This window comes from Salminus brasiliensis, chromosome 3 (assembly GCF_030463535.1).
Source record: "Salminus brasiliensis chromosome 3, fSalBra1.hap2, whole genome shotgun sequence".
Taxonomy (NCBI): domain Eukaryota; kingdom Metazoa; phylum Chordata; class Actinopteri; order Characiformes; family Bryconidae; genus Salminus; species Salminus brasiliensis.
Window position 1 is genome coordinate 47,029,332 of NC_132880.1, and position 12,002 is coordinate 47,041,333.

The 12,002-nt window shown below is 40.1% G+C and overlaps 2 protein-coding genes across 8 annotated transcripts in view; one reads left to right on the forward strand and one right to left on the reverse strand.

Annotated features, from left to right (window-relative positions):
• The window catches only part of nsmce1 (NSE1 homolog, SMC5-SMC6 complex component), an 8,907-nt gene extending 3,962 nt beyond the window's left edge, over positions 1-4,945 (forward strand). Inside the window, exons 3-8 of the mRNA XM_072676416.1 lie at positions 1-46; positions 132-209; positions 1,345-1,491; positions 2,766-2,882; positions 3,509-3,635; positions 4,063-4,945. The exon at positions 1-46 is cut by the window's left edge and continues 76 nt beyond it. Coding sequence (XP_072532517.1) covers positions 1-46; positions 132-209; positions 1,345-1,491; positions 2,766-2,882; positions 3,509-3,635; positions 4,063-4,166 — 619 coding nt within the window. The 3' untranslated portion in view covers positions 4,167-4,945. The remainder of the gene's footprint in view (positions 47-131; positions 210-1,344; positions 1,492-2,765; positions 2,883-3,508; positions 3,636-4,062) is intronic.
• kdm8 (lysine (K)-specific demethylase 8) lies at positions 4,237-11,741 on the reverse strand. Of its 7 annotated transcripts, none has more exons than XM_072676411.1 (8): positions 11,586-11,741; positions 10,615-11,070; positions 8,897-9,069; positions 8,648-8,780; positions 8,175-8,222; positions 7,422-7,571; positions 7,215-7,307; positions 4,237-5,746 (listed from the first exon to the last, which is right to left on the reverse strand). In XM_072676411.1, exons 2-8 carry the CDS (start codon positions 11,065-11,067, stop codon positions 5,582-5,584), a joined length of 1,215 nt encoding a protein of 404 aa, XP_072532512.1. In that variant the 5' UTR covers positions 11,068-11,070; positions 11,586-11,741; the 3' UTR covers positions 4,237-5,581. The 7 variants fall into 7 exon arrangements, with proteins under 7 accessions (XP_072532512.1, XP_072532511.1, XP_072532510.1 ...); XM_072676410.1 differs by having other exon boundaries at positions 10,615-11,073; XM_072676409.1 differs by having other exon boundaries at positions 11,574-11,741.
• Positions 11,742-12,002: the final 261 nt, after the last annotated feature.

The window sequence follows — 12,002 nt, forward strand, 5'->3', positions numbered from 1 at the left end:
CAGGAAGGGCATGTCAGAAGAGGATGGAGTACAGTACTACGCCTTGGTGAGTAGTGTAATGTAGTGTTGTTTAGTTGAGCTGTGTGTGTCAGCTTTAATAGATGCCTGATGCTCTGGATTTTTCCCTTCAGGTGAACACAGCTGAAACGGACATAACAAGAATGTCCTCTGATTATGCTGATAACGAGTTGGAACTATTCAGGAAAACGGTAAATCCTTTTCTGCATAGCTTTTGCTTGTTGACTGATATTCTGTTAAATCAGCAGATTAAGGAATGAAATATTATATTATATATATCTTACAAGCCTTTATGGTGCACTCACTCTAGTTGATACTCTGTACTGATACACTGATCAGTGCCCTGGCCTGCTCGAAGAGATGGACCCGGGCACGGTATGCATCAAGTGTGTTTGGTAACTGCCTGAGCACAGGACCCGAGCATGACGTTAGTGATGCTGCCTCTGTAAAATCTTCTTGTATCAAATAAACATTAAATAACACGAAGCATAGAAATGGAAATTTACTCATTTGTAGGAATGTAAGAGTTTAAGTGTTTGTTTATAAATAGATATAGAGGTCCCTGACATCAGAAGTAAAGTGTCATATGCAACAATGTACTTATAGTGTATAAATAAAAGTATATGCATAGAGGTTCCCAAAATTGCAGAAGCACAAAAAGTGACAATAATTATAATAATAATAATAATAATAATAATATTAGGAGGAGGAGGAGGAGGAGGAGTAATAGCAGCAGTGCTGTTGTTAGTAGTTGTATTATTATTAATAAATAGACTGAAGAAAAGGTCTGATGGTTTGAACATGCATTTTGAACAAAAGGCAGCGTCTTTAAAATTGTGGACGTTTTAGCAGCAGTTAAGTAAAATTTATTTATTCAGAAGAAATTAGAATTTATTAATTAATTAATTCAATGAATTAATTAATTAGAATATTTTACATTGTGAAATTATTAACATTTTAATTTAATAACAAAATATTCTGGCATCATTCAGATCACATTATCAGAGATTTTCAGGCAACACAGTTTTCAGGATTTGTACAGGGTGTCTCTTGGTGCATGAGCATACTAAATCAGGCAGGCGAAAAACAGACTAGCGACCCTTTTCCCCAACACAAAAGCCTGCATCTTGATAACGTAAGCGTGCTCGAGCCAGGACCGTTAAGTATAATGTAAGCGCAGGCCAACGTGGGAGTGGGGAGGGAAGGGGACACAGTACAAATCAACCGGGCCTAGTGTGAGTACACCCTCAGATTAAACACGCCCTCACTAATGCACAAGTTCTTTTTCATATGATCTGTCCCCCCCCCCCCTTTTTTTTTCTATAGATGGATCTCATTGTAGATTCAGAGAATGGTGCTGCCTCCTCCACCGATGTCCTGAATTGTGCCGACAGTCTCCAGACAAAGAAATTGAAGAAGAAAGAGACCGAGCTTGTGCTGAATAAGTTTGTTCAGGACAAATGGTTAAATGAGGTATAGATTTCTTTCTTTTTAAATTATGTTTTTAACATGCAGATGATGTTAGCTGATGATATTCTTGTGTAAACATTTGCAAGACTGTTTTGTGGAATCAGGCACTTAAGAGTTTCCCTCCAAACCATGTCGAGATATTTCAGTGGCGTACTTACTGTGCCTGAAGCTGTCAATTTTGCAAGGCTGTTGTATGGAGGAAGATGCTCATGTTAATAAAGGTATATGTACATAAAGGTGCTACAAATGGTTCTCTAAGCAGTGTCCTAGAACCACCACCACTTTGGTTCCACACAGAACCGTTTGAAAAACCTTTCAAGAACCTTTCAATGAGTAGAGAACATTTACATTTACATTTAAGGCATTCAGCAGACGCTCTTCTCCAGAGCGACTTACAAAAGTGCTTTGCTATTTACCCAAGAAAAACCTCAGCTAGTTTGAATAGACTAATAATACAAAGATCCTCTAATCTTAGACTCTACTAAACACCAGTCAGTAAGGTGACCACTCTGCTATTCACCCAAGTACTTTGGGAAGAGGAGGGTCTTCAGTCTGGGTTTGAGGACAGCGAGTGTTGGACTCTGCTGTTCGGACACCCAGGGGAAGTTCATTCCACCACTTCAGTGCAGGACAGAAAAAGCCTGGACGCTCGTCTAAATAGATAATAATAATAATAATAATAATAATAATAATGCTTCCTCTATGGCAGGGGTGGGCAAGGGGGCCGGGGTCCAGCACAGTTTGATTTCCCTGTTCTAACAGATACCAAACCTGGTAATTAACAGGTGAGGTAAATCAGGTGTGGAAAAGCACAAAACTATGCAGGAATCTGCCCCCCAGGACTGGAATTGCCCACTCCTGGTTTATGGCATTGTTCAAAGAACATTTCGTAGAAGCTTTATTATTATGAGTGTGGGGATATTTGCTCTAAATACAAAACTGTGCCTTACAGCTTGGAAAGAATCTGAAAGGAGCCCAGAACAATGGACAACAACCTGTTATGTCCAGTAATTGATCCCTCGAATAGGACTATCCAGAGCAGATCAACATGAACCTATTGGCACCATGCTGCCTTATACCAGGCGTGGGCTACAGGGGTATAAAGCCCCCCCAGCATTGATCTGTGGAGCAGTGGAAGAACTGTGTTCTCTGGAATGATAGTGGTGCTCCATTCAATACTTTTGGGATGAGTTGGGGTGAGGTGGGGTGGTGATCATCCAATGTCCTTGTCCATATAGTGTATTTGTCTCCTATATCTCTTTCTACCTTTTTCCTAGAAACAAGGTGTTTACACCCTGAGCACTCGCTGCATCATCGAGATGGAGCAGTACATGCGCTTGATTTACCAAGACCTCATCAAAGTGTGCCATGTTTGCCAGAACGTCGCCATCCAGGTAATAAGGGCCTCTCTAAGAGCTGAGCTTCATCTACAAAAGCCCTTAATCACCTTAATCTTACCTGTGCACACGTCCTGTACCTCTGTACTGCTTTGTTTTGGTCATGGGATCCTTCTGACAACCTTGTATCTCCATGTTTTGCCATTTTTCACCTTTTGACATAAATTTAATCTTGCAGTTGTTCTTCACATTGTCTCAAAATTGATAAATGGACTAATACAAATGCTCCAAAATGATTTGCGAAAAAAAGTGGTGGTTCAGCATATCTAGAGTGGTTAGAGGACCACTTGCCCTTGGAGAGGTTCTGACCCAGTGGTAGATGGGGGAAAATACCCCCTCCAGTGCCCCATTGGCACAGGCCCTGCTTTCACGTCACCTGTGAAAATGACTACAGTTATAATGACAGTACAGACTACAGAATACAGATTATTATCGTTTAGTGTTTTGGGTAACAACACAGACTGTGTGCCAGACTAGGAGATCAGTTCAATAGCCAGGCAAGTACACTAATACGCAAGTCCTTGGGCAAGACACCCAACTCTACCTTTTCCTACCTGTGTAACATGATTCCTATGTAATTCAGACAAATGCCTTTGTAAATGTAAATGTCTTCCTGTCTTTAGAGCCAAATCTGTGAAAACCCAGCCTGTGGCATCAAGATGCACCTGCCTTGTGTTGCCAGATATTTTAAAGGACGCAATGACCCTCACTGCCCTTCATGCAATGACTTTTGGGCTCATGAGATTCCAGGTAAGGAACATTAACCCCTTCAACTCTCAAACAACAAAAGTTCATCATAAGTTCAATCACAATAGTGGATGCTGAATGATTCAGTAGTGGATGCTGAATGATTCAGTAGTGGATGCTGAATGATTCAATAGTGAATGCTGAATGATTCAATAGTGAATGCTGAATGATTCAATAGTGAATGCTTCGTGATTCGTAGTAGTTGGTACTATTTGAAATGTGTTGTAATACATACCTAGTACTTCATGGTGGTTACTAAATAATAGGTCTGAAAATTGAAGCTCAAAAATGAGCCTAGGGTCAACATGTGTGTATTACAGTTGCACCAGCTTGATTATTTGTGAGCTACAGCGGCGGTAGCATTCAGTACAAGGCCATGAAAACATGCATTATGAAATTGTGTTCTCATGTTTTTTTCCTCCCTCCTCAGAAATTCGTCAGTCCCAGTCAGAGGGCTCACAAAGCCAGTCTTCTTCTGCAGCGCCTGCTCCCACACCTTCCACTTCTTCCACACGCCGCTCTAGAAGGTCTTAGTGTTGAGGTATTTAGCTACAGGCTACAACCTTGCAATCAGACTCTGGGAGTGATGAAACATCAAGAAATGTTCTTAGAATACACCGAAATTTATTGTACAGAAAGAGCCAGCAGCCTTATACAGAAACGTCAGGATTAGCTTTGTTTATTTTGATATATAAAATCATTTAAATGAGGTCATGTGATTCAGCAGCGGGAGATGCTTGAAGTGAAAGGTAATGCAGAGACAATTGGAATATCGTGTGGAAGGTTAACATACTTTTAAAGTTCTCCCTGACCTCCACCTCCAATAGACCAGAAGTACATTTTTTTTTTATTTACTTTTCTACAGTAATTTATATATTTTTATTGTTTTTTGTATCAGTGATTGAGAAAACTTCAAAGTAAAAAGGTCAGTTTTCAAAAGTGTTGTTTGATATCTTCTATTATTGGATGAGGTAATGTGAGTCATTCCCACATATGAAATCTAGAAAATCAAGTCTGGATATTCTCCGGAGTAAAATAGAGAATTTTTCACAGCGCTTGCAAGAGGCAAGGCATGACATGAAAAATATGCTGTGAGAACTGTTGGTTTTCTAACGCTATGGATGAGAGCAGCACAGCTGGCCCTTCTTTGTGAAAGCAGCCTCTCTAATTTGACTGGTGGGAAATACTAATTCAGAAAGGTCAGCCTACTGGTTTATAGCTATTAGGAGCCTAAAACCTACGACCAGTCAGCAAAGTCATTATGCCATATTGCTCATCTACCGATCTACCGGTGTAAAAATAAATAAATAAATAAATAAAATTGTGTGTTATATATATATATATATATATGTGTGTGTATGTATGTATGTATAATTTTATATATAAATAACTATAATTATATACACACACACAACCAATAAGGGTTCATTGGTGTATTTTCAGTCTGCCTCCATCAAAGTATAGACCCTACCCAGTTAATTACCATTCTATCCAACATTTCAATGCGGCATCAAATGTTAACTACTTTGATGTAGATGGTAAGACGTGTAAAATGCAACGCTGCAGCTCTCAGGTACGGTGCCAATAGTATTTCCAATTTTGCGCTCTGGCACTCTGACCTGGTTTATTGTCACCCAGCCTGCTCTCACCTAAATGAAAAAACACTGATCAAGGTGAATGTTACTGTTAGAGCACTGAGTTTTGTTTAATTTTAGCATACAGTTATTTCTTCTTTATTTTGTAAAAGTTTACTTTTCAATTTTACATGAGTTTTACAGGATGATGCCATTTTTGTATGGTTTAAAAAAAACTCGAAATAGTTTTTGGCTTTGATGCAAACTGCAAAACTGTCTGAAGGAAAAAACACTCCAGAAGAGATCATCAAAGTTGGCACTTCCAATATTTATCAATCCACAGCTGAACACTGGACTGTTTGTAGAAGCACATTGTCAAGACCACCAAAAGCTAACAGAGAAGCTGAGCTCTAAGGAGCGCACATAATGCCAGTGCTGCTTGGGAATGAACAGGACGTCTCCAGGCTGCAGCACACACTCCTGATAAGAGGCTTTCACAAAGTCTGGGAACTGCACCATATCTGGATTCTCCACATCAACCTGAACAGGGCAGACCAGACCATCATCATCATCATCATCATCACCACCATCATTATTGTCCTCCTCAGTACTGACAGTTTCATTTGTAGCGTTAACAGTGAAGACCATCCAGAGTTATGAATTTGCTGTGAAGGTACCAGCTGGAGGTGGCTAATAACTAGAGATGCACCAATCCGATATTAGGATCGGATATCGGTCCCGATATGAACAAAATTAGCTGGATCGGGTATCGGATAATTAGGCCGATCCATGGAACCGATCCTTTCACTTTAATTGGTTGGTGTGAGACTGAACTAAATGTTTACATGTTTGCAATGTTTGATTACTGCTTGTATTTTTGACCAAGTTACTTATTTATTCTCAGGTTCAGCTGCTAGATTTTATTATGAAGTACTGAAAATATTTAAAAATAAGATTGATTACTGTTCGTGTCAAATTCTGATGCCTTAAGTCTCTCCCACATAGTGAGGTATACGTTTATTAATTCAACAGTGGTATCGGATCTGTATCGCATATCGTCCAATATGCAAAGTTTATGTATCGGTATTTGTATTGAAACTAAAAGCCAGATCAGTGCATCCCTACTAAAAACCATGCTCACTGTCAAGAGTTTCTTTCTCCCTCCTTCGTGTTAGAATTTCCGGCTATTGAGTTTTTGATGGTTTATGATAATATCGTATTTAAAAAAAAAAAAAAAAAAAAAGAAGGACCACAAAGTGGCGAGCTGTGCTAACCCAAGTGCTACTTAACATTATTTAGAGCAGTGTTTCTTGACGCTGTTCCTGGAGGCACACTGCATGTCTTGTATGCTTATTGTCACTGTGGTTGTTCTCCATCAGACTCTGGAAAGTCTAGCACAAAGTAAGCAAAACATGGCCTCACACTGTTTAGTGAAAATGAGGTGGATAAGGAGCATGTGCTTCCACGATAAGCTGAGCACATTATGACTGGTGCAGTGTGCTGAAAGCTATGGAAGACAGTGTTGCCAACTTCGCTCTAATAACTAATAAAAAAAAAAAGGAAAAAAAAAAAGACTAATTTGAGACTCTGAGGTGCTCAGAGTGGGTGCGGCTGCGAGCCGCGTCCCACAACACTCCTGGTGCTCGGTCTCACAGTCAGAGCAGACCCACACTGCTCCACATCCACACTGCAAATAAACTGTGCATGCCCAAAGCCGCCGCTGACCCCGCCCCCTATTTACAGAACGGGATGTAAATATAAACGCGTCTTCAGAGTGACATGAAAATCAATCACTGCATTCATTTAACAACACGGGACAAAACTGATTTATGCAATTAACGTGAAAATTATTAGTTCATTTGTAGTTCTAACATATTTAGGCGATTATGCAAATTAGGAGATGATGTCATTTAGCGACTGTAAGGGCAGCCAATAGCTACTTTCCTTACTGAGGAGTTGGCAACACTGATTCAAGAACTATTAGTGGTAGAGGACCGACATCTGGTACCTGACTGGTGTTGTGCAGGAGCTGAGACGGATGCGGATACAGACATTCCGTCTGCTCTGGACTGTACAGGCGGATGTATTTCCTCCCGACTACCTGTTGTTCAAGGAAAGAAGTCAGGTGATCATAGGAGAACACACTACACTACACTACACTACACAACACCTGCCAAAGCTCTCTCCAAGTCTGCTTCTGTCACCACCGTCTCACCTGAGCTAGAAAGTTTTGCTGCGGATCCTGATGAAGAGGAGAGACAGTCCCGTCTGGCCCAAACCATGCATTAATCGTAATGTCATCCTCGTCTCCCTCTCCTAGACAACAGTAGTCAGGGATACGGATGTCTTCTTTCAGCTCCGGCACCTGGAAGAATGAAAACTGCTGTGTTACTTTTTATAACCCTAAGCGAGCTTGGCTTTGTCAGGAAGACGGTTCCTCAGTGCTTTAGTGCTTTCTGAAGAACACACTTACAGAAAAAAACGGAGCAGACCACAGCGATTCTAAATCATCTGCATGGATTCAATCCAATTTGTTTTTGTTACATTTACATTTATGGCAACTCTTATCCAGAGCGACTTACAAGGTCACTCATATTACAGAGGTGGACCAATGTAGTGTTAGGAGTCTTGCCCAAGGGCTCTTATTAGTGTAGCACACCATAGTCACCCAGACCGGGACTCAAACCCCAGTCTCCCACATGGTGTGGTAGCTCACTGGCAGGTAGTGGTGTTATCCACTAGATTTATGATGTATAAATGTGTCTTTACAGTACAAGGAAAGCTGGCGTCAGATTACAGGGTCAGCCATGCTCCAGCACCCCTGGATCAGGGGAGGTAAGGGCCCTTGCTTAAGAGCCTGAGTACCCAACCTTCCACCCTGTGATCAGTAACCCAGCACTCCAACTGAGCCAGCATTGTCCTATATCACTATGACCGAATTGAAGAACACAGCAGAACTGAACAGTACCTGATCAAATAACTGGTGCTGAGCCAAATATCCCATACCACCTTCCCCCTGTAAACACAAAATTACACAAGTTCAGAAGCAGCCTGACTGGCATTGTACAGTAATGACATGACATTTACAGTAGAAGCTCCAGATCTCATCAGAACAGAAATCCAGTAAAAAGAAGAAAGTAGTGAGATCTTGTCTTAGTTAGTCTGAAGAACAGAGCTCGGTTCCTCTAGGTTTCTCCTGGACGCCCTACTCCCAGTACAGCCAGCACAGCGTGGAGGATGTGTCCAACTCCATCATCAGCATCATCATCATCAGCAGCAGCAGCAGCAGCTCACCTGATTTACCATCATTAAGCCCTGATTTACCATCAAACCAGGTGTTGATATGAGGAGAACTCTAAATAATACCCAAACTTAGAAGGTCTGCACAGCAGTGTATAGTATAACCACAATTACAGCAAATATGAAAGATCTAAATCTTACTTTGTCTATAATGTAGCGGTCAATGAACTCGTTCACGGTAATGAGCTTCTGTGACCACTCTTCATCAGTGTACCTAGATCCCAGCTCAACGGGAACAGTCCGGCAGCCTGCCACTGCACGCAGGTAGTCTATGCTTGCAGAGGGAGCACAAGCAGGCAAGGACAGATGGACCATTTCAGGACAGTTAAACTCCTAAAAAAAAAAGTGGTGAAATACGGCAAGGTGTTCTTAATCTAAGTGGAACAGTACCTCCATGGATGCTCTCTAAATGCAGGCCAGTGGTCAATTATCCCCTCTAGTATGACCGGCTTCTGAGGCTCCAGAAATCCCGATCGGAACGTTTCCAGAGCCGGACACTTTACCCTCGGTACGGACACAGCAGCATCGATTCTGGGCTCTGGCGTGCGATCCTTCTTGAGTTTCTGTAGACACAGCAGGTAGAAGTCTGCGGCGGTAAGCTACATTTCAGACTGACAGTAACAGAACATAGAATCATTTTATAAATTTGTACAAAAAAAAAAAAAGATTTTGGCATGGTATGAGGTTTTTGCGTTGGTGGGAAGTGAACTAATAACATCACACTGATTTTTTCCTCATTATAAGTCTTAAGGACATCATTCATCCATCATCAGACCCCTGGGTAACACTTTATAATAACAAGCCTTAATAAATAACAACTTACCAATTATTAACAGTTTACTGCCTGTCTTTAATTAGGTTATTATACAGTTATTACATATGCATAAATAAATTATTCCATTCCAATTAAAATTTACACACGTTAACATGAGTAACTTCATATAGAGTTATATAAAGTCAATAATAATACATGAATAAACTATGAATAAAAGTATTTTAATAGTTTTATCCAAAACTACAGTAATTATGAGTATAATAATAATAATTAAAAATAATAGAAATGGTAAGACTTAAATTTTATTGATATAATATAAATATATAACTGAAATGGAAGTATTTCCTAATTCTTATGTAACAATTATATAACTGTTAAGTCATTAACAAACTATTAGATAATGCTTAAACAAGGTCTGTTATTATAAATATTATTTTAATATTATTTTATGTTTCTATTATTTTACCAAAAAATATCTATTTTTTTGTATGATTCAAAATGATTAATATATTTGCTGAAAATATGTGTCTGTCATTAATTATATAGTAGTTGATCATCCAGCCAAAAACAAAACAATGTGCCAATACATGCTTTACAACTGAAAAGAGCCTGAGAATTTTGCTGTGATCAGAGAGTCGATTCAATTGTTTTCCTTAACCGATACAGCCGAATCACTACCCTGCTGAAACACCGGCCTGGCCAGCTCAGACTGGTTAAGCTGGTTGATGAGCTTAGCCCTTGACCAGCATGGGGCATGGTTCAGCTCAGGGGTGCACAATTCCAAGCCTGGAGGGCCAGCCTCCTGCAAAGTCTCCTGATTCAAGCCATCAGTAATTTTCCAGGCAAAGTGGGTGTGTCTGAGTAGGGCACCTACTAGACTTGGCTGGAGACTGGCCTTACAAGACTGGAATTGTGAAGGCCTGGTTTGGCTGGTCTACCTGCATGACCAACTGGTCAACCAGTATGACTATCTTCGTCAAGCTGGTCATGCTAATCAACCAGCTAAACCATCAAACAAACTAATATGCAAACATACCCTATACTGGTTCAGAGCTAAGCTAGTTAACCAGTTTAACCAGTCGTCTTACCAGCATTGGGTATGTTTCTGCCTGGATGACCAGCTTTTTAAACACCTTGACCACCTAAGTCCAGCTTGGACCATCAGAAACCAGCTATGAGACAAAGCTGGTCCTGAGCTGATTGAACAGCATGACCAGCCTGACTCCAGTGGCCCACCAGAATGACCAGCCTGGTCAAGTTCATCATGATGGTCAACCATTAAAGTAAAAATAATAAGAGCTCAGCTGCTTAACCAGCAAGGGTATGGGTTCACCTTCAGACAGGGTTGGTCACGCTCCTCCACATTCCTGGGAAGCTGCATCTTCTTTTTCAACACGGCCACAAGTCTCTGCAGGATATTGTCCAGGATGGAGGCGCCCATCAGCAAACCCAGATCACATGTCTTTATGGCCTCTTGGACCGTAGCTTGAGCTGGCTCTCCGTGGCACATCCCAACAGCCTTAAACAGACAGCCATAGGAGTAAACCCTCCTCCACTCCTTATCCACATCTCTCCAGGTTCCTGTGTTGAGCTTCTCCCAGGAGTAGTCTATGATGACCTGGGCGTTGTCAACACAGGCAGGGGGATCTAAGGAGCTGTACAGCTGCTCTCTGCTCAGTTCTAACAGGACCAGAACACTTGGGCCAACTACTTCACTGAACAGGAGGGGGAACTCTGGCTTGGTGGCTGGCAGCACTGTCTCCACGTCTCTCCAAATGCAAGCCATGATCTGCTGGAGAGGAAGTTTAAGGTTCGAAGAAAGTTTGACACATGGTGTTATATTATATAATTATACTTTAAATACTAAAATGAATTAGATATTACTTTGAATACAGAAACATTTAATAATATATGACCTAAAATATTTAAGTATTTAAATATGTCCATACAAGCCATTGAAAATAATTAAGAGCTACAACCATGGCGTATCAAATAACTATCAAAACATTAATAACAAGTTTTTTTCTTTGCTGAAAAATATAAAAAATGATAAGTCAGTAAATACATGGTTAGTAGTTGAAACTGAAGCATCTGCTAATGATTATATAGCTAATATTGATAACTATCAACATATTTTTTTTGCCTAAATAACGCTTAAATAAACTGTTATTATAAAATGATATCACTTATATACATTTATTTAAAATAAGTGTGGGTATTTAATTTTTACGAGTCATTTTTAAGAAATTATTTTTCCTAAAAACACGAATATTGACGTGAACCTGTACTCACTGCAGATCTCACCCTTTTCAAACGTAGGACGCATTTCTAACCGTTTTAAACCGCATCTTTATGCAAGACTGAGATCTGAACTTCATTTTAAAACGTGTTTTAAAGGTTTATTTTTTTAATCTTTTACAGAATTTGTCTAAATATCAGAAGTCCTCCTCCACAGACATACTGCTCCACATCAAGAAGCGTCCGTGCTGAAACCCTGCCTGTACCGACTGAGTTCCGTATACCTACGTTCCCTATTTTATTGTGAGAGAAAGGTTTAGGTTTATTTGTTATTTGCATGTGAAACATTCGTGAAGATGCAATAAACAGAACTAAATATTCAATTATATAATTATATATTTAAATATACTAAATATCCATACATAAACCGAATATACAGAAAGAATACTAAATATTGAGAATCAAGAGGGTCCCCTGTAAGAA